The 19,440-nt window shown below is 39.2% G+C and overlaps 2 protein-coding genes across 11 annotated transcripts in view; one reads left to right on the top strand and one right to left on the bottom strand.

The window, feature by feature from the left end:
• Positions 1-12,945, top strand: part of LOC122878992 (rho GTPase-activating protein 42) — a 76,106-nt gene extending 63,161 nt beyond the window's left edge. For 3 of the 8 annotated variants that reach the window (XM_044202581.1, XM_044202578.1, XM_044202583.1), the window contains 18 exons: positions 385-514; positions 866-966; positions 1,571-1,680; positions 2,460-2,516; positions 4,211-4,289; positions 4,619-4,658; positions 4,969-5,031; positions 5,223-5,297; positions 6,067-6,151; positions 6,340-6,398; positions 7,160-7,265; positions 7,524-7,683; positions 8,037-8,187; positions 8,475-8,876; positions 9,057-9,195; positions 10,414-10,476; positions 10,581-10,660; positions 11,453-12,945. In XM_044202581.1, coding sequence (XP_044058516.1) covers positions 385-514; positions 866-966; positions 1,571-1,680; positions 2,460-2,516; positions 4,211-4,289; positions 4,619-4,658; positions 4,969-5,031; positions 5,223-5,297; positions 6,067-6,151; positions 6,340-6,398; positions 7,160-7,265; positions 7,524-7,683; positions 8,037-8,187; positions 8,475-8,876; positions 9,057-9,195; positions 10,414-10,476; positions 10,581-10,660; positions 11,453-11,541 — 1,989 coding nt within the window. In that variant the 3' untranslated portion in view covers positions 11,542-12,945. The remainder of the gene's footprint in view (positions 1-384; positions 515-865; positions 967-1,570; positions 1,681-2,459; positions 2,517-4,210; positions 4,290-4,618; positions 4,659-4,968; positions 5,032-5,222; positions 5,298-6,066; positions 6,152-6,339; positions 6,399-7,159; positions 7,266-7,523; positions 7,684-8,036; positions 8,188-8,474; positions 8,877-9,056; positions 9,196-10,413; positions 10,477-10,580; positions 10,661-11,452) is intronic. The other 5 variants (XM_044202579.1, XM_044202584.1, XM_044202585.1 and 2 more) reach the window with 3 other exon arrangements.
• On the bottom strand, positions 12,424-19,335 carry pgr (progesterone receptor). Of its 3 annotated transcripts, none has more exons than XM_044202587.1 (8): positions 17,800-19,330; positions 17,198-17,307; positions 16,381-16,497; positions 15,750-16,055; positions 15,252-15,396; positions 14,947-15,077; positions 14,411-14,568; positions 12,424-14,308 (listed from the first exon to the last, which is right to left on the bottom strand). In XM_044202587.1, the coding sequence occupies exons 1-8, from the start codon at positions 18,690-18,692 to the stop codon at positions 14,153-14,155; spliced, it is 2,016 nt and encodes a 671-aa protein (XP_044058522.1). In that variant the 5' UTR covers positions 18,693-19,330; the 3' UTR covers positions 12,424-14,152. The 3 variants fall into 3 exon arrangements, with proteins under 3 accessions (XP_044058522.1, XP_044058524.1, XP_044058523.1); XM_044202589.1 differs by having other exon boundaries at positions 18,624-19,177; XM_044202588.1 differs by having other exon boundaries at positions 14,165-14,304; positions 17,800-19,335.
• Positions 19,336-19,440: the final 105 nt, after the last annotated feature.

Below are 19,440 nucleotides of genomic sequence, written 5' to 3'. Positions count from 1 at the left end.
CTTAGTAGTGGATATGAAACCGCCTCATGCTGACCTTTTTGACTCCAAAAAAGAGGATTCCTGGGAACATTAACTGAGTCTCTTTAACAACCGAGTCTTTGTCCTAATTTTGGATCACCTCATGTGCATTCTTTCAATATAAATTGAAATTGAATGATCTGCCAGTGTGTTAGTTATTTTTTTCCCCAGGTGTTCTCATGCAGCTACAGAAATATGAAGTATTTGTCAGACATTTGACATTTTCCCTTTATATGCTCTACTCTGCTCCTTGATGTAGGCAAAATATGGGTATTTTTGAGATAAGAAATTGCAGAAAAAAAATGCCAATACACAAGACGTCCTATGTTAATGCAATTATAATCCAATCCTGCATTTTCTGCGCAGACACGAAACAACTTTGTGAGCACCAAGCAGGAAGTGGAGAAGCTGATGAAGAGGATAAGGTCTGCAGATCAGGACTATAAACCCCCAGGCCAGTGGACAATGGAAGGCTTCCTGTACGTCCAGGAGAAACGTGAGTCTTTCTAGCTGGGCTCCCAGCCAGCCAGGCCCTCTCACCCCCCCCCATAATTGCATGGTTTTACATCCATCACCATAAACATGTCTTGAGTTCTCCCAGGCCTCTGGAGAAGAGATCCTCTCACACAGACCTCATAATTCATCCTGTTTACCAATTCACTTTGATGTGCTCTCAAACAAGGGGGGAGATACCCAAATGGTAGATTTTTATCAGCAGTGATAAACAACTTTTGATTTATCACACTTTAATTGCACATTGATTTTTAGAAGTCCTTCCAGAAGCCTGTGATTCAGAGAAAAATATTTTGACTCAACCACTATTTTCTTCTTTATTCTTCTGTCCTAGGTCCTCTGGGATGCACTTGGACACGTCACTACTGCACATATGAGAAAGGCAGCAAGACCTTCACCATGAGCAACACTGAAAATAAGTCGGCCGGGAAACAGGTAGTTTAGTTTAGTTGATTTTGGTGTTTTTTTGTTAGTTCAATTTAGTTGCATATACAAAATAAAAACTGAGAAAAGACTGAGCAGATATAATCTGTGTGGGTGAAACAAAGAACCCTTGAGGCTTATAAGAATGTCTCACCCCAGAGGGAAAAAAGAGAGAAAAGTCAAGATGACAGAAATGCGAATTGGGCACAGAAAACGAAAGACTTGTTAACTCAGGGCGGACAAAAATGGTTCAAAGATAACAAAATCCATAAATAACAAGAAAGAGGAACTCAAGGAATGAAAATAACCTTTTAACAGAGAAAGTTATGGTGTCTTGTTTTGTACACGATCAACTAGGCAGATTCACTTCATTTACAAGCATTTCTGCTTACAAATGAGTGAAAACTTCATGAGACTTCATACAGATCAAATAATCAAGTTATAATTACTTTATACTTTGTGTTTATGCATTTACTGATAAGATGATCATATTACTGTTTTTAGACTTGTATAAACGAGGGAAGAAGTAAAGATGAAGGCTTCACAAGTGCATTCAAATTTCTGTCGTTTCTTATTTCAATTTATATTTATTAATGCATGGTGTGTTTATTTTTAGAATGGTCTTGTCCTGAACCAGGCGGAGATGTTCAAGCTCAAGTCCTGCATTCGGAGGAAAACGGACTCCATCGACAAGCGTTTCTGCTTTGATATCGAAGTGGTGGAGAGGTCTGTGACCGTCTGAATCATATACATGTTCCCAAAAATGTCTCATCTCTTACATGGACTGAAAACACACAACATGTTATATTTAATACTATTACCACCACCTCTAGCATGTCGACATTTGTTTTCCATCACTAGTTAGGACAGAGCATTTGAAGAAAACAATTAGGAAAAACATTACACATCACCAAATTCAGTATCCACAAATCGGCATGCTGCTGTTTGTTCCATTTGTTCTTAATATACTGTACAATATACTATATCGGCTTCTGGAAAAAAATGTGTAAATAATAATAGTTAGCATAGTTAGCATTACTTTAGTAATTTAACATGTTTAATTTTGCAGTAAATTAATGAATATATTAATAGATATTAGCTGTCTATCAAAGCACAAGTCACCCACATGGAATCAGTGGTAAAATCATGTAAGACACACAATGGTTAAACAGAATGTTTTTACAACTAACATATTTTAACATTGATGAAGCGCATGTGGAATGTTTTGTTCTCATGCATTTTGTCTTTTATTGAACCCAATTGATACTGGCAATTAACCCAGATTATCATGGGAGTACTCAGCATTGCAAGAGCTGTTCTGGTTAGATTAACATCTTCAAAGACTCCCTGTTTACCAGTGTTAGTTGTTTTCAGCTCTGTTTGTGTCCTGCATGTTCCTCAAGTCCTCTCCCTCCCAAGCTCTTTTTTGTTATATGTCCACAACATCGATATTTACTCTATTTTTGAACCCATTCCGTCTTTTCTCTGTGTTCATGTCAATGTAGAAATGACATCTGTCGTGGAACTCTTTTCAGACCGCTTCAGTTTTTCTGTAAAGTCCGGTATGTGAACTGACCACTGCTGCCCTTTCAGAGCAGTTGCATGTGCTGCATGTGTGCTGCTAATCGTATCATTCACTCAGTCTCAAATCCAAGCCTTCTAATGAAATACTGTTGCCTTCTTACCACTTCACAAAATTATCTCTTGGTCAGTATGGGCTTAAAGACACAGATATATCCTTAAATTATTTCTACTTGTCTGCAATTACTCAAACAATACATTAATGTATGTTATTCTATTCTTCATTTTGCCTCTCTTCAGAAGTTTGAAATCTTTTAGCTGTATGGGAATGTTCAGAATGGATTTGTATTTAATGTATTTCTGGGGAATAGGGTAAGGGATTGGCCAAAGATCAAACACCTTCAAGTTGGCTGCCCAGTGGCTGAATTGATCAAGGCGTACGTTAGGAGAGCTTGATATGTGCTCGTTACTGTGATGTGTATATCAGAATATAGAGTTAGCTCATCACTGTGCATTATTGTTGCACAGCACCAGCAGGGCCAGCACTGCTCACCCTTGGTGAGTGTTGCTGAGCATGGACAATAACTGCAGTTTATTTGCAGGACAACTCATTTATCATAAACGCCAATGCCCCAAGGTGCTTGTTCCAACCACAAGGACAATGTGGGCCAAGCTCCAGTCAGCTTCAAGCTCATCCATTCATCCTCATTATAATAAACATGCTGTTACATCTATAGCCCAGCCAGAACCTGGGCAACCATCTCAGAACCTCAATTTTAAAGGGTTGGTTCACCCTAATTACTAAAGGGGTATTCAGCCATGCAAATAGCTTTATTTTATTTGCCCAGATTTTGAGATATCATGAATAGAATTTAATTTGTGGTGCTCAAAGCAATGAAAAATGTTATATAGCAACATGTTTTTCTTGAAAGAGTGTTCTTGGTACTCTGGATAATCCACAGACCTCAGTGTCAACAGTTTTCATCGGGACTTCCAAAGAAAACTGACAATGGTGTGTCTGTGGAGTAGAGTAACAGGTTCACTGTTTCTGGACAGAAATGTTGCTGTTGAATCTTTAAAATGTTTTCAATGTTGTGAGCATCACTAATGAAATTCCTTCTACCTCCACTGTATTGGGGTGGAGGCATTAATCAGAGACCGGTATCTCAAAACCTGTCCAAATAAATCCAAAATTATCTATGTGGCGACATATCCCCAGAGGTAACATTAAAAAATTGTTTTTTGTAATTTGGGTGATATTAGCTCTTAATCGCAACACATGCAACTTGACGTGGCTCCATGCTAGTACTAACTATCACTACTGGGTGGGGTTTGTTTTTGTTTGCCAGTATCATCTCATAATGTTATCATTAGGTTACTATATCCTGTGTATCAACTGCAGATAATGCTCAGACCAGTTTCAAGCACACAGCGAGGTGCGACGTGAGACATGCGGAACTTCTGTGCTGTAGAACACTGATGATGAAGGTGTATGCATGTTGGGTGCAAAAAAATTATTCACTCTAATATTAAGCACATGTAGCATTTAATTGGGAGTGGAATGTGAAGCACCAAGCCAACCGAGGGCACAGTTTAAAGTCAAGCATTTGCACATGAGCTATTTTAGTCACACTAGTCCTTTTATAGTTATCTCAGCCAGTGTAAACAAGGTCTGTCCAGGGCCCCAAGGCAATGAAATCAGACTGAGACCAGCTTTTCTCTGAAATCTTTCCAGGCATGGCGTTATGACACTGCAGGCACTGTCAGAGTCCAACAGAAGACTGTGGCTAGAGGCCATGGATGGCAAGGAGCCGGTGAGGAACTCTGTTTGTCTTGAAATATTCATTTTGTGCTGGCTGCTGTTTGGCCAGAATGTTTCTTAGTTGTTTGTTTGACAACAAAACATTACCAACACTGAATTATTTGTCACTGGCACCCTCTTCTGGTGGGTTCAAGTTAAGTCTTTTTTTTTAAAACCATGACCTCACCATCCACTTGTGCAAATAATAGGACAGTCATCTTAAAGCATAGGAACTCTGGGAAAAACATAATGTGTGACATAATTCTCTTCTTTCTGTTATTTTGTTCAATTTTAACCAAAGGGTTCCTAAACTTAATGATGATTTTTGTAAACTTTCTCTAGATTTACAACCTGCCAGCCATATTAAGCAAAAAGGAAGAGAGTAAGTGTGTTTTTTTAATCTTTCCAAACCCCTTTCATCATTGTAATACATAAATTCAGTTTTCTAAAATTTGAAATAAAATCCCTGACGCACACATATTAAACACTTTGTTACTTGTAGCTATCTCTGTTCATGAACACAATTACTTGACATACACCCACTCAGCTAACATAGTGGAGCCTTCCAGCACAGGGTTTGTATCTAATTAATTGGAGCACAAGCATAGGGGAGAGCTTATTATTCCTGCATGACGCGTGGTTAACCCAAACAGTAATTGACATGTCAACCCTATTCTCATGTTGTATTACAGCATTTCTTAACGAGGCAGGCTTTAACTTTGTAAGGAGATGCATTGACCTGGTGGAGGTGAGAGGTGAGGCATTTAAATCTCTCTTCTTTCATCTGTCAAATGACTTGAGTGCAGCCTGGCTGTGATTGTGAATAACAATGTGCTACATTCATTAGTGGACATGACAACACATTGCATTGGCATAAGTCTCAACTGAACAGAAAATCTTTGTTCCTTGTTCCAGTTCTTTAATTTCCTTTTTCATTGCCATGCAGGCATAAATACAATGGGACTGTACAGAATTGGAGGGGTCAACTCCAAAGTGCAGAAGCTGATGAACACAGTCTTTTGTAAGTATTCTTAAAATCAGAAACAGATAATATATATTTTCCCGCTCATAGCTCAGTAGAATAGAAACTACTAATGGGATCTGTGTACAAATGGACTGGTGCCAAAATGTATTTAAAAAAAGAAAGTATTATCAATGTTTATCAAGCTTGGAATTATAATGCTTTTTTCTGTCCTTTAGTATTTTCTTTGTACTGTATAAACAATATTTAATGACATTCTCACATGCCATGTAGCAAACATAAACAGATAATTCTGTAATTTCCAAATGCCTGAATGAGCATTTTATCTTTTTATAGCTTTTTAGAGCTCTAGCGTATGAACAGCTCATTTTGACAACCATCTCAAGTTGAATCTATTGCTTTAGCAGACTTAATGTGACCCTGTAGAGTGAGGAAAGAGGTCCTCCTTGTGGTGTGACCGTGTAACAGGCATCTGGCCTCATATTACTTTGTCATTACCGTATTAGATGACCCAGGGAAATCCTGTTTGCATACATTTCATACATTTGAACAGGAAATGTCTAAATGGTTTATTATAGTCTCTCTAAAGCCTGATCACCATCTCTGTGAAGCACCATACATGTACTCTTGTGCACTTACATTTATTTCAGATTCTTCTCTTGAGTCTTTGTACACAAGAAAACAATCTGTATTTCTAATGCTCATTTAAGCATCCTGTCAGGTCGTGTCAGGTCGTGTCAGGTTGTATTGGTTTCTTCAAACAGTTTAGAGCTTGTTGTGGTATAAAAATATAATGTGTTCCCAATAGCATCCAAGGCACCTGTGGATATGGACCTGGATCCGGAGACGTGGGACAACAAAACTATTACCAGCGGTCTGAAGAATTATCTCAGGTCAGCTCGCCCCACCAGCTGTCCTTAGCTGTCAAAAATCATCATTACCTCCATAATGCCTCTTTGAAACCTCTCTGGTGTTAGTCATGCATTCAGCACTGCCAATGACTCACAAAGGAAGGTGGGTGCATTCAGAAGACCCACGTCACTCAAGAAATAAATGACTAATTGTTCTCTTTATTCACCAGGTGTCTCTCTGAGCCTCTAATGACTTTCAAGCTCCATAAAGATTTTATCATGGCTGTCAGTAAGTTATGAAAAGTTACTAACACCTATAATATAATAGATATTTCCCTACTGCTCTATTTCCTTTTATTATTATACATGAAAGAGAGATTCTTAAGTTGGCAGAGCATGGTCAAATTCAAAACATACACCACTAATGAAGCATGCCATCTGTTTACTGTAGAAAATGTTGTTTTTAATCAAGAATGTCTATGGGTAAATTGTATTTTTAAGATAGCACATTTGAATGTGAACATTGTATATTTTTAAATATACAATTTATCTAACATGAAACATGTGAATTTGTATCTAACCTTTTGAGTTAATTTTTAATTGAGTTTGAACTGAACTGCATTTCAAATGTATTCATTTAAAATGAGATAGCTTTGTGGGCACTACATCCAGGCCCTGACAGTGGGAAAGTTAAATGTTAAACAGTTTCCATCTCAGAAAATGCATACATGCCATGTGTATCCCATAGCTCTCATGTCATTTCAAATTGTTAAGTTAAATTGGTTTATTTGCTTATTTCTACACCTCGGGATATAGTGTCTCAAGTTGAATTGGAATTTGAGGAACTGAATTTCACATCTATCTAATCTAATGTTAAAAGTTGATGTATAACTGCATTCATATTAGTCATACATTACCATGTCAATATAGTAATTGCAATAGAATTTTCTGTTACTCTGATCACAGTCACTGTAATACTTGGACAGAACTAAAATATTACCATTCTGAATGATACTCTTGATAATTTTATATCAATTTGCCTTTCTTCAGAGTCAGATGACCAGAACTATAGGGTGTGTGCTGTCCATGCTTTGGTTCATAAGCTGCCCGAGAAGAACAAGGAAATGCTGGAGCTACTAATAAAACACCTTGTCACGTATGTGTTCCTGTAATGAATCAGTTACACTGCAGTCCTAAAAGAAGAACAACCCTCTTGAGAGGACATACAAATTATTTAGACTGATTAAATTGTCTTCACAGTTCGTGGAAATTTTAATGCATTTGTAGGTTCTAAAACTGTCGGTATCTGGTAAAGAACAAAACTGTCACCACATGGTTAAGAGTTTGCATTATGGGTGTATCAGCAGAGAACAACATCTTACACTTCTGTATCGTCCATGTCCTCTACTTGCAGAGTTTCCACACAAAGCCAGTTCAACCTGATGACGGTGTCCAACCTGGGTGTCATCTTTGGGCCCACCCTAATGCGGTCACAAGAGGAAACTGTGGCCGCCATGATGAACATCAAGTTCCAGAACATTGTGGTGGAAATACTTATCGAGAACTTCATCAAGGTAAGTCATTATTTGGCTTTGTACGTACAGTATGCTTATATAGATTTATAGATCAAATAATCCAGTTTGAATGTAGATACCTGTGGTGGTATTATACCTTGCAGTGGGTTTAATGCAACCAGAAATACAAAGTAAAATAAAAATATAAAATGTTTGGCTAAATCTCTGATGGTTGACAAAATTCTTGAGTCTCGCGGTATAGATCGCCATTTCATCTCTACACTGGGAAGCGAGAGTCTTAAAATATTGGTAACAAACTTCAAAAACCCATTTAAATATCTGTCTGTATCGGTAAGGAATACACAGATTGTGTAGTTGTGTTGAGTAATCAGTGTTCCTCTCTGGACCTCCAGATCTTTCACCAGCCTCCAGACCCCAATGTCCCCCTGCCCCAACCCCAGAGCCGGCCTGGCTCTCGCAGGAGCAGGGCCATCTGTCTGTCCACTGGGCCCAGGAAGCCACGCAGCCTCTACACCCCAACACTGTGCCTGGCAGATGCAGAAAGTGAGTATCAAAGTAGTAGTTACCACCACAGGTCATCACACCACAATTCCCAAAACAAGTCAGTGGCCTTTAATATCAGACATCTACACGCACTGTGTCACTACATTTCCAAAAGATTCAACCTCATATTAGCTGTTTCTTTCAAGTGTTTTTAAATGGTAAGCCAGTATAACCTCCAAATGAATATTATCTCTAAAGAGAAAAGTCTTTTCTTCAAGCCATAAAGTAACCACAATCACTTCCTCGCTCAGCAGGTTTTAATGAGGGCCTTGTATGCCTCTTCTTTGGTCCCTGTATAGGTGACACTTTCAGCAGCAGTCCAAGCAGCACCCCCATGGGCAGCATGGAGTCTTTGTCCTCCCACTCCTCTGAGCAGAATAGCTCCTTCAAAACAGCTTCCTCTGCACAGGTCAAGGACAAGTCACTCCTGGACCTCCGCCGAACACCATCACAGCTTTCTAATGGCCCCAGGAGTGCTGTATGTGTCAGCAGCCCAGAGTCCAGCTTCAGGGAGGATGCAGGGCATACAGATGGAGAGTCAGAGGATGCTCTCAGCCTGTCCTCAGTCAGCACCGCACCCAGGCTGTCTCCTGCCCCCAAAAAAGCCCCCCACTGCCGCATTGACCTCAGGCCAGCACTGTTGAACCGCTCAGCTGCTCCCTCTCTGAAATCACTGCATATATCTGAAGGTAGGATAATCATCAGGACAGAATTTATGATTTTTATTGTCATAACGTAGTCTTCCAGGACTTGATACTTCGAAAGACAGTGTTAAAATATGATTTACATAGCTCATTTCCTGAGTTACTTGGTACAGAGTGGGAGCTGTTTTAGTATCAAAATTCTGTGTCTTGTATGTCTCCCTCAAGGCCGCAGGAGCTGCTCTGGATCTGTCCAAAGTCTGTCAACACTGGAGCCCAAAGAGCACCCAGACCTTCCACCAAAACAAGTGATCCGCCGCAGGATGGACACCTCAGTCAGCAACGGCTACCAAAGACCTGGCTCAGTGTAATGAGTTTTAAAAAGCTAATAATTTCGCTAATTATAACCTACCACTTCTAATACTTATGACGATATCAGCTGCAGTGTAATGCCAATTTATTCATTATTACTCACCTAAAACCCAGTGCTAATAATTCATTAATAGTATGTATCTATAAAGAAGAAATTCCATTTAAAGGTCCCAAGCTGTCAAATCTGAGGATTTACTGGTTTGTTTATATCGTTGTAAATATATATATATATATATATATATATATATATATATATATATATATATATATATATATATATATATACGTGTGTGTGTATATATATATTATACATATATACATATTCTATACATATATGTGTGTGTACATATGTATGTATACACACACATATATGTATATGTCTATATATATACACACATATATATGTATATGTCTATATATATATGTATATGTGCAGTTTCATGTGTCCCCACAAAATAACTACAAGTCAATAAGACTTGGGCACAGTAGTTCAGCAACATTTTATTGTCTTTCTCCCTCTCTCTGTCTCTCCCCTCTGAGTCGTCAGCCTCCTCCTTCGTCTATTGTGGTCTCTAAGATAAGATGAGTATGTGTTAGGAGATTTATGTCTTTTCCTCTCTGGTGGGAGAGATGGCTTTAATTACGCTCTGCCTGCTCTGGGGTTGATGTGACCCAGTAGCAGTCTGCACTCGTTCTCTCGAGTCATGTCTGAGAAGCCAGTCACACGGTCTCTCAAGTAGTTCCCTTGTATAGCACCCACCCAGCTTGCCCTAGGCTCTGTTGTCCCCTTTACTCCGAGGTTGTTGGACACAGGGTCAAGTACAGCCTTGTTATATAGTTTAACTCAATTCAGCACTGTGCTGATGCTGAGTCCGCCCTGGAGGAAGGAAACCTCCCTTATTGTGTTGTTACGCCTTTCACCTCGTTCTAAACAATGAGGAACAGTGGCAGAGCCAAGAGAAAGGGGACAGACTTGTTTTGGATTAGGTTTGAATTTGTCCTGAGGCAGCACTGTTGATTTTATAGACAATGATATCAAAATAGTATTAGTATTAAAATATAGTATACAAATAGTATTTTAATTACTCTGATCATCTGATCAAAGGACATATTTTTCTTTGGATGACATCATCTACCAAACACTTTCAGCTGTTTATTTTGTCCTTTATACAGTCAAGTGAAGTAAACTATAATGTCTTTCATATTGTTTCAGGGTCGCTGCCAGAGCACTGCTTTTTGAAAATGCCTCTTTGTCACAGTCTGTTCCAGTCGGAAGGTGCTGTAAAAACATGACACCATCTACAACACTTTTACCTAATTAATCACACTCTCATCTCCTCAAATCTACCATGACATTGCCTCTTTTTATTGTCTTTATAGAGATGCCAAGGCAATGTATTCCTGTGAGGCAGAGCACAGCCACGAGCTCAGCTTCCCCCAGGGGGCGCACTTCTCAAACGGTGAGCAGAGCCAATACAAGGCAAACATTGTAAGCTTCAGCTGACAGTTACTTTGCTGCAGAAGTGCTCACAATAGCACACATGACTCCTCGCGTAGACTGATTGGACATTTGAACAGTGTACACAGACAGTCTGTTGTGTACTGGCAGCACACAGCAAGGACTTTGCTAATTCTCAGTATAATGTGGAGACATGAAATAACTTTGCTCTTAGTGTGACACCCCCATGTGCATTGCTAAAATCCAAACAGCCCCAGGATTTTTTTATTGCCTTTTGCCTTTTCCATGAAGAGATGACTTGGCCCACAACCAGTACAGGCAGGTCACTTTAACCTAGTGATGGAAGGCACCAGCGCCTGTTCCCTGTTAACACAGCCAGCAAAGCCAGCAGCCAAATGCAAAAACATCAACAAACTCTCCCTACCATTTACCAGCAGTACCAGAGTACTTTTATTGCTCTCTATATTAACAGGCCATTTTTTCTATTTTTTATCCAGCATATCTGGATGAGGATCATTGCTTTAACTGATCATTTTTAACCTGTTCCTCCTAATTTTGGTTAATCTCGGCAATGAATAACCTTGTTTTTCTGGTTTATACTGTGTGTGATTAAGCAAGATAATCCAAGCCTGCTAAAATACTCCATAGGGACTGAATTTATTATTACATTATTTCCCAGTCTGAGAAATAATGTAACCAAATACAGGCTCAGTGATTCTAATCAGGTTACACTAGAGTCTGCTTCTTTCTTCTCTTTGACTTAAGTATTTGTTTCTCTCTTTTTGTCCTGTAGTCTACCCCTCTGTTGAACCAGGCTGGCTGCAAGCAACATATGAGGGAAAAACAGGTTTAATCCCTGAAAATTATGTTGTCTTCCTCTAACAATCTGGTAAACATTGCATCTTTTTCATGGTATCCATGGAAAAGGAAAAAAACTATGGTTGATTGTTGCAAGGAGTTCCTATTATTGCTGGTAACTAACATTTCTGCATTTTATATGCAGTCTTAGCAGATATCAAGCAGGGCAGTAATTGCTTTAACAGTTCTAGAAGTTTGAAGTCCAAAAATGTACCACCCTTTCTGTAATGACTTCACTGTGAAATATTTGGGGAACCTGCAGAGATTCAGAAATTAAAAAGATATAGGTATGACATTATTGTTAGATGTAAATATATTACCCATCGACTGCACTGATGTTTTTAGTCCCAGTATTAGCAGAATCGCAAAACACATCACATCCCATTTAACAAGATTTATTTTCAGAAATATATTATCTTTTAACTTCCCATTATATCAACATAACACATTCATCAAGTTGTTCATGGAAATCTGTAGTTTCATAAACATTTTGTATTAACTGTAATTGAACAAACTGATTAAAAATATGGATAATAATCTAATCTATTAGAATCTAATAGAAAAACCATAATGGGTTTGCACCTTAACTTTCATGTTTATGGCCTGTGATCATTGTTCATCCACTGAACCTGCTCACTGCTGCAGTGCACTTTCTGGTTAGCTACACGGTACTGTACTGTACATTAATGCTCATGACTTCTTCTGTAGTTGCTAATCAAAAATATTTACTTCTTGTAACTGTTTATTACGATAAATTATCACATCAAATATATGCCGTATGTAAAATGTGTTTTTTATAATGTCATGAATGCTATGTTCATGAGATGGAGCCTTCACTCTTAATGCCTGTTGTGGTACTGTATTCACTGGTACACTGGTGTACTAGGAATGACAACTAGACATGTATTAGATTATGTTATGTGAAAGATTTCATTTAATATTTAAATTTTTATTACTGTTACAACATTTCCAAAGTACATAATTAAAAATAATAAAGTACAAAGTCCATAATTATCTAAAAAGTAAACTTCAGTGATACTATATCAGAGAAAGATAGAAGAAAGAAAACAATCAACAACTCTTTTGCTCTTCAGTTATTACAAACTGAAAAATCACTCTAAAGTAAGACTTTCTCTGGTGTCCGAAAATGTATTTGGGAAGGTATTTGAGATTTGCACTTGCCAAGATCAGGATGTTCTTTTCCATTTACATCTTTAAGAATGCATGGTGCCCTTGAACACTGATTCTAGAATAATACTCCCTTACAGTCTGAATTTGTAGGGGCATATCACGGAAATGATATCCATATCCTGAATATGTAACATTTGACATCCTTTTTTTTATTTGGCAAGCTTGTTTCCTTGCAATCATCTACTGTGTCTTAAAGGTGCATAACATGTCTATAAATAAACACGGTGATTTATTACACATGTGGTCCAAATTCTTTGTCACAGTTAGTGAGTTTAACTTGTGCTCACTGCAGCGAGAAACTCTAAATTCAACATGTAAAACAGGCTGAATAGTGAGAATGTATTGTAAATGTATGGAGAGTAAAATACAGTTGTCTCTTAGACACGGTTGTGTTTTTCACTCAAAAAAGCTACGATTAGACTGACAGACAAATAATATAGTCTTCTAGTATGATGTAGGTTCCTTCCTAGCCATAGCTAAAATGATAATGTGTTGTTATTGCACGTTTTTATTACCTCTGCCAGGGAAGTTATATTTTTGTCAGATTTCTTTGGTTGTTAACTGTCCAGCTCAAAAACATAGTAACAGATTTCAGTTCAATTTGATGTAGAGTTAGACCATGTATCAAGGAGAAAGGGATTAATTGGTTTTACAGATCTGTATGCTGATCCAGCAATTTTAAAGGATTTCTGTACATTGTGAAGTTGAGCTTTTTTGAAAAGATTTTCTATTTTTTTATACTACTGCACTCATTAAACCTGTCACATGCATCCCATTAAAGTCTGTCATTGTGTGTATTTTGATGCAGATCCATTTTGCAGATTTTTAGAAATATGTTCTATTATGAAAATAACACATGTGCGGCCTTGGCCCAAATATTTTAAAGATAGTTATCTTTCCACTGTCTCCTCCCTGAAGTAGGTGCAGTGAGTCACTCTGCTGCTAACCCTAAAAGAATTTCATTAGTTTAAGTGGCAGGTTTAAGTGTCTCCTGCATTTCTCCTCTACTAAGAATAAAATGTTGGTGAGAAACACTGTGAATTTCTGTTTGTATATTTTCTTGTTTGCAGCTTCGGTACAAAAATATTAGTATCTCTGGTGGTTCTCAAAACTCAGTGTATATCAGCTAGTAAATACCATCTGTACACAATTTGTAGGATGGGAAAGGGTGGATACACCAGAATTATATAGAGAAGCTTCATTGATTGATGCCTCTGAATTCATAATATTCAAGACAGTTGTGTAGTAATAAAAAAAAAACATATTTTGAAGGAACATGTTCATTCTGTTTCACCTCATAAAGTAAAAGGGCTAAAGACCATTAGAGGCAATTTGGCAAAGTATAGATAACTGACTACAATAGTGAAGGCTATAAAGAATCCAGTAATTGAAGGGTCAATAATCCAGTCACAAGATGTTTCTGCAGAGTTGTGATATCTGCACATCACTTGGTGTGGAATAAGAGGGGCCTCACCATGCCTGCCAGGACCTTGGGAAGCTGGGAGGCAATGACCTCTGTCATCATCTCTGGAAACTCCACTTTCATGGCGTCTGCCTGGATGAAGGTGCTCAGGCAGAACAGGTTGACCTTCTTCACTATCTGTCACAAAAGAGACATTCATGTTTGTCTTGGTGCTCATTAAAGTAGCAGCTAGATGAACAGAATTAATGCTGTTGTACTCAGATCTAAGAGGGAGCCTACATCATGCATGGCGTCCATCAGTTTGGTGAGGTGGTAGAATCGCTGTGAGCTGGCCACCAAGCCCTTTTCCCTCATGTGGATAGCCTTGGTCAGCTCCCGGATGTAGTTTTGTCTCATCTCTTCAAATACTGCCTGACTTTTGAGTCCCTCAAGAGGCACTGAGAGAAGACATGACACTTAAAAATATAAAATTCTGAACATTGTACACTTTTAAATGTAGACAAATAATTAAAAGCTAAACAAACTCTAAGGAAATTGCCAGAATTGCCAGTCAACAATGGTTGTTTTCAAAGTAACTGCTATTAAAAACAACATTTTTCAGTTAGTATAAAACTAGGACTTGATAGCAGCTGCTACATAAATCTTGTCAAGGTCCAGTCACCCGATACAACACTCCCTTTATTGTTTGGCTCTACAGTAGATGATCATCAAAGCTTCACGTCTCTGTTTGCAACACTGTATACTGAGTGCGGTTAATTCAAATAAGAAGGTCAGCATAAGGTAAAAAGTGATTCAGGAAATCTTCTGTCTTTTACCTGTGTTGAGTAATATTATGGCTTTCATGCAGAGAAACTCCTCGCGGGTAACTTGAAGATTTGCAAACTCCTGAGGGATGAACTGTATCGCCAGGCAGAGGTCATAAATTGGAGATCTCCTCATTTGCTCCCTGACAGACAAAAACATAAAATGGTTAATGTTTCTGAACAATTGAGAGCCTCTTTTTCTTCCAAAATCATTGCCTTGTGAATAAATGCATCAATGTCATGTCTATAACTCTTAATTATAAATCATCGTGAATCAAAAGCTAACTCAAATTGCCTGCGTGATGATGGTTACTTACTGACTAAGAACCAGATCAGGTGCAAAGTACAAATATTCACTGGTGACATTCTGAAAGGAGCGCCACCCAAGAGAGAACACCATGAGGTTCATCCACGAGTACTGAATGAGGGTCATCTGATCAGTGATCTGAAGATTACGAAACCCTTAGAAAGAAAATAAAATCCTATATTAGAGAACATCTCATTTGTCAGCTTCTTGCTCTCTTGTGTTCTTTTTCATAGTAGATGCAACCTGTGTCACCACAGCTGTTCACTAATATACCATCATACCCAGTCGTGCAGCACATTCGTTTTCCAGTGATATTTTGGCTCAGCTTACAGCTGATTTTACAAAATCCTCTTTCAAATAATTTCAACTTCTCTCATATCCAATATCCGTGACATTACAAAGCCTTCTATCTCAATCAGTGTTTCTCAGGCTGAGACCTTCGGTGAGGCCTGCCATTGGATCCCCATGGTGACAACGGTGGTGACCCTGAGCTGCAGAGAGCCGTTACCTGGCAGAGACTTGGACCACTTGACGATCCACAGCAGCTGTTTCTCACACAGCCGGTTGAGACTGTTGAGCAGAAGATGGGCAACATCGGTCTGGGTGTTGTCATAACCAGAGTACATGACCTCTGGTTCGATGTTTTCCAGGATATTGATGATCTGTTGGGAGAGTTGCACCTCACGGATGCCTGGTATGCAAGACATGGAGGTCAAGGCCGGATTGTCACTGGACATGGCCAAGTGGGACTGGAACATCAAGGACGGGGCCAAACCCAAAGCTTTCAAGGCCCCAAAACGCTTCAGCTTCCTGCCTGTGACATGAATACAAGGCCTGGTTAGATTTGATGACAAAAAGCACAATTTGTGCCCATAACACATCACAGAGCTTCAGTGTTTTTCTTTCTATGTCTAGTAAATTCACAATTTGAGTGGTGAAATTGCTAAAATCTACATTTGAAAAAGGAGTTCAATACCTCTGCTTGCAAAAGGATCCTGTTAAATTTGAATTCATTATTGTCTTTTTGATCTGAGCTATGCTAATCATGATTTCAAAGTGTGACTTGTTGCTATATAACCAATCAGTTTTCATATGGGTGTATTAGCTCTGTGCAAAAAAAAATTCCAACCAATTGGTACCTCCGAGCATCATTCCCGCTTGATAGCACTTTCGGAGGCGACATGCAGGGCAATTTTTCCTCCGGATTTTGTCCACAATGCAGTCATTTCGCCCAGCACAGAGATAGCTATGATGGCCTGTTCAGTGAAAGGGTACAGACAATGCACACAATTTTAACAGCGCTTGATTTTCAAATATGTAGGGAAGAGGAGAGGCACATAATGAGGAGAAAAGGTGTTGAAGGGCTCTTGACTATTAACGTGTCTACTCCATCCACACTGAGACAGCGTTCTGAGGAGAGATCTAAAGAAGAAAATTAGACAGAGGCAAGGCTGAGGACAGAGTGACACGGCCATGGTGAGACATAGTGGCTCTTATATATCTTGCGTTGCAAGATAACAAGAAAAACAAGTCCAAGAAGAAGAACATGGTGAACAGCGGTCAATGTGATACTGTTACCTTCCTTACCGATACCTTTAACAACTACCATAGAAGGTCAAATTTGATGTAGTAACTCCCCTTCAATGTACCACAGCATTCATTGTAAACCTGTGAGCTGATATTAGAGATTCATATTTGGTTACAGCCTGTAACTTTAGTGTTTTTTATCACATTTTTCATCTTTTGGTTTATTTGTCATTATTCAGGTTTAGGCACAAAAACATCTTGGTTAGGGTGTGTTCATGAATTGTCACATATACTCTATTGATAATATGTTAAACATCTACAGACAAAGCAAAACAGTTGAAATGTTACAAACTATCTGTATGAGGACTCTCCAAATAAAGTGTTATCCTAAATATTTCCAGAAGTAGGTAAAATGATTTCTTTGCTCACCTTCAACTGCTCTTTTAAAAAAGACTTTACAGCTCCCGCAGGTTAAGACTCCATAGTGGCAACCAGATGCCTCATCACCACAGATCACACACATTCTCTGAGGTGGCATACTGAGTAAAGAAAAAATATACATTGATGAACTCATCTATGAAACTAAATTCATATAAAAACGCAGACAGGTTTACACGTGTGAAATGTACAGTCCATGAAATATAGGCTACTTAAAACATTAAGAGGTATCGACCAAAGGCAAGAACTAAATATTGCTTTAATTAAGCAGTCTGCTCTTACATTAATGATTTGCTTGTTTAAACCTTGAGTGAATGTAAGAGCTTATTTAAGAGGCATCTTCTATTTTCGCAAGGTAAGATAAGACTGAAAGACCCCGAGTTCATATTAAGATGTAGGCCTACGTCGAGAAAGAGATGGTTACAACATTTTAGCGGCTTTCCCCAAAGTGACAAAACCAGACCAAATGGGATAAGATGTTCTCACACTCGTACTTGTTTCTAATACAAATGAACGTAATTGTTTCATAACGTTTCCATGAGAGACAGATGACAAGAGCAGTGAGCGGAAGTGACTCCTTATTGTCTAATTACCCAGGGAATGCGGAGAAAGGTGATGGGTTCCTCTGAGACAGGGCCTGGTTCTGGATCCCATCATAGCCGCTGTGTGTGAACGGGTCCTCGGTCACCCCGGCGGACTGGCACCAGTACTGAGGCTCAGCCGGAGACGTCTGAATCTGCCAACGGGGAACCTCGTTCTTGTACATCGTCAGTTGCCTGTTGACATCAAAGTTGATGACAGCCTTCCCGGACACACCACACCTGGAGTCTGCCCTCACTTGGCTCAGTGCCGGTAGATGCTCTGACTGGTTCAGGTCGATCAGAAAGTTCGGAGGTCCCTCTAGCCCCGGTCGAGGACCCGCCGCGGCCGGCGTGAAGCTTGTCGACTCCCCGTCAATAAGCCCCAGCCGCTGCTTCCTGTCGGTGTCACAGCAGGTGTCAAGCGCAGGTATCTCCGATGATGGATCAAAGTTGGGACAAGGGGTGTCCATAATCACGGATGGTTCCTTTTCATCTTTGATGAATTTACACGCACCGGTTGTCGAGGAGAGGCTTAAACTTGCGCCTGGCAAACTTTCGGATGAAGCCACATTCGTCCTCTGAACATTCACAAATTCGTCCCACGGCACACTGTCACATTTCAGATATTCACTGCCACGGTCATAAAAATGTTTTGCAGTAAGTGAACCATCGAGTATGTTACAGTCTTTGAAAGCTGCGCCGTCGCCGCTTGAATTTGGAACGTGGATCAGTGTGCCTGCGATTCCAAAATTACGCACGGAGGAGGACATGCAAGTTAGAGACTGTTCGTTAGATATTTTGGTATTACTGTACCCAGCTTCAATCAAGTCACTTACTGTTGTATCGGCGGAATCAGCGATCGAAGTACTGATGGTGCTCATCCTTCCGTTTATTTTATTTTCCATTTTCTGAACCGCGAAGCGCACAGCAGAGACTGGAGTGCGCCTGGAAGCTGGGCGGTGTGTGATAACTCAGAGACTTTCCTGTAATCCTCCTCCCCGTCGAGGAAGGCTGTGACTTCGCCTTTCTTTCACATAAGAGTCTATTCCATACAATATAACAGCTGTTTAGAAAAGAAAACCATTTTTTGTTTTGTTGATGATGAGGTATTACTAGTGCGCAATTATGAGCTATTTCAGAAAATAAACCTGGCATATTTAAGTAAAGTACAAGTATAGTTGCTTGTTCTGGCTGTGGGTGTCATGTTTCAACGCTGAAGATATTTTCCTTTTTCACAGATTTCTAATAGCTTTCCTCATTCAGACTAAATGGCCAGTCTTCCAAAGGATGCAGGGGAAGAATCAATGCAGAGCCACGCTAGAGAAATGTATGGAGTACCACTACATTTACAGCAGACAGCAAAATAGCCAGCCAATGAGGAGAATCGACGATGGATCACTTCAATGTCAAGTGCCATTAGTCTCCACCCTATACTGTCCATGAGTGAGGTACAACATGGCGACAGCTTTGGCCAAATGAAAAAATATTGGAAACTAGGTCCCTTTGGAAGATGAGACAAAAATACTACAATGCTTTTACTAAGTGAATAATTATCCCAAAACCCATCCATAGTCATCTTTACCAGCCCTGCTGAGTTCAACAGAAGGTCAAGACCCAATATTATGTTGTCATTATTTATATATATATTAATTA

Source organism: Siniperca chuatsi, linkage group LG7 (assembly GCF_020085105.1).
Source record: "Siniperca chuatsi isolate FFG_IHB_CAS linkage group LG7, ASM2008510v1, whole genome shotgun sequence".
Taxonomy (NCBI): Eukaryota; Metazoa; Chordata; class Actinopteri; order Centrarchiformes; family Sinipercidae; genus Siniperca; species Siniperca chuatsi.
This window is presented reverse-complemented; position numbering and strand designations above follow the sequence as displayed.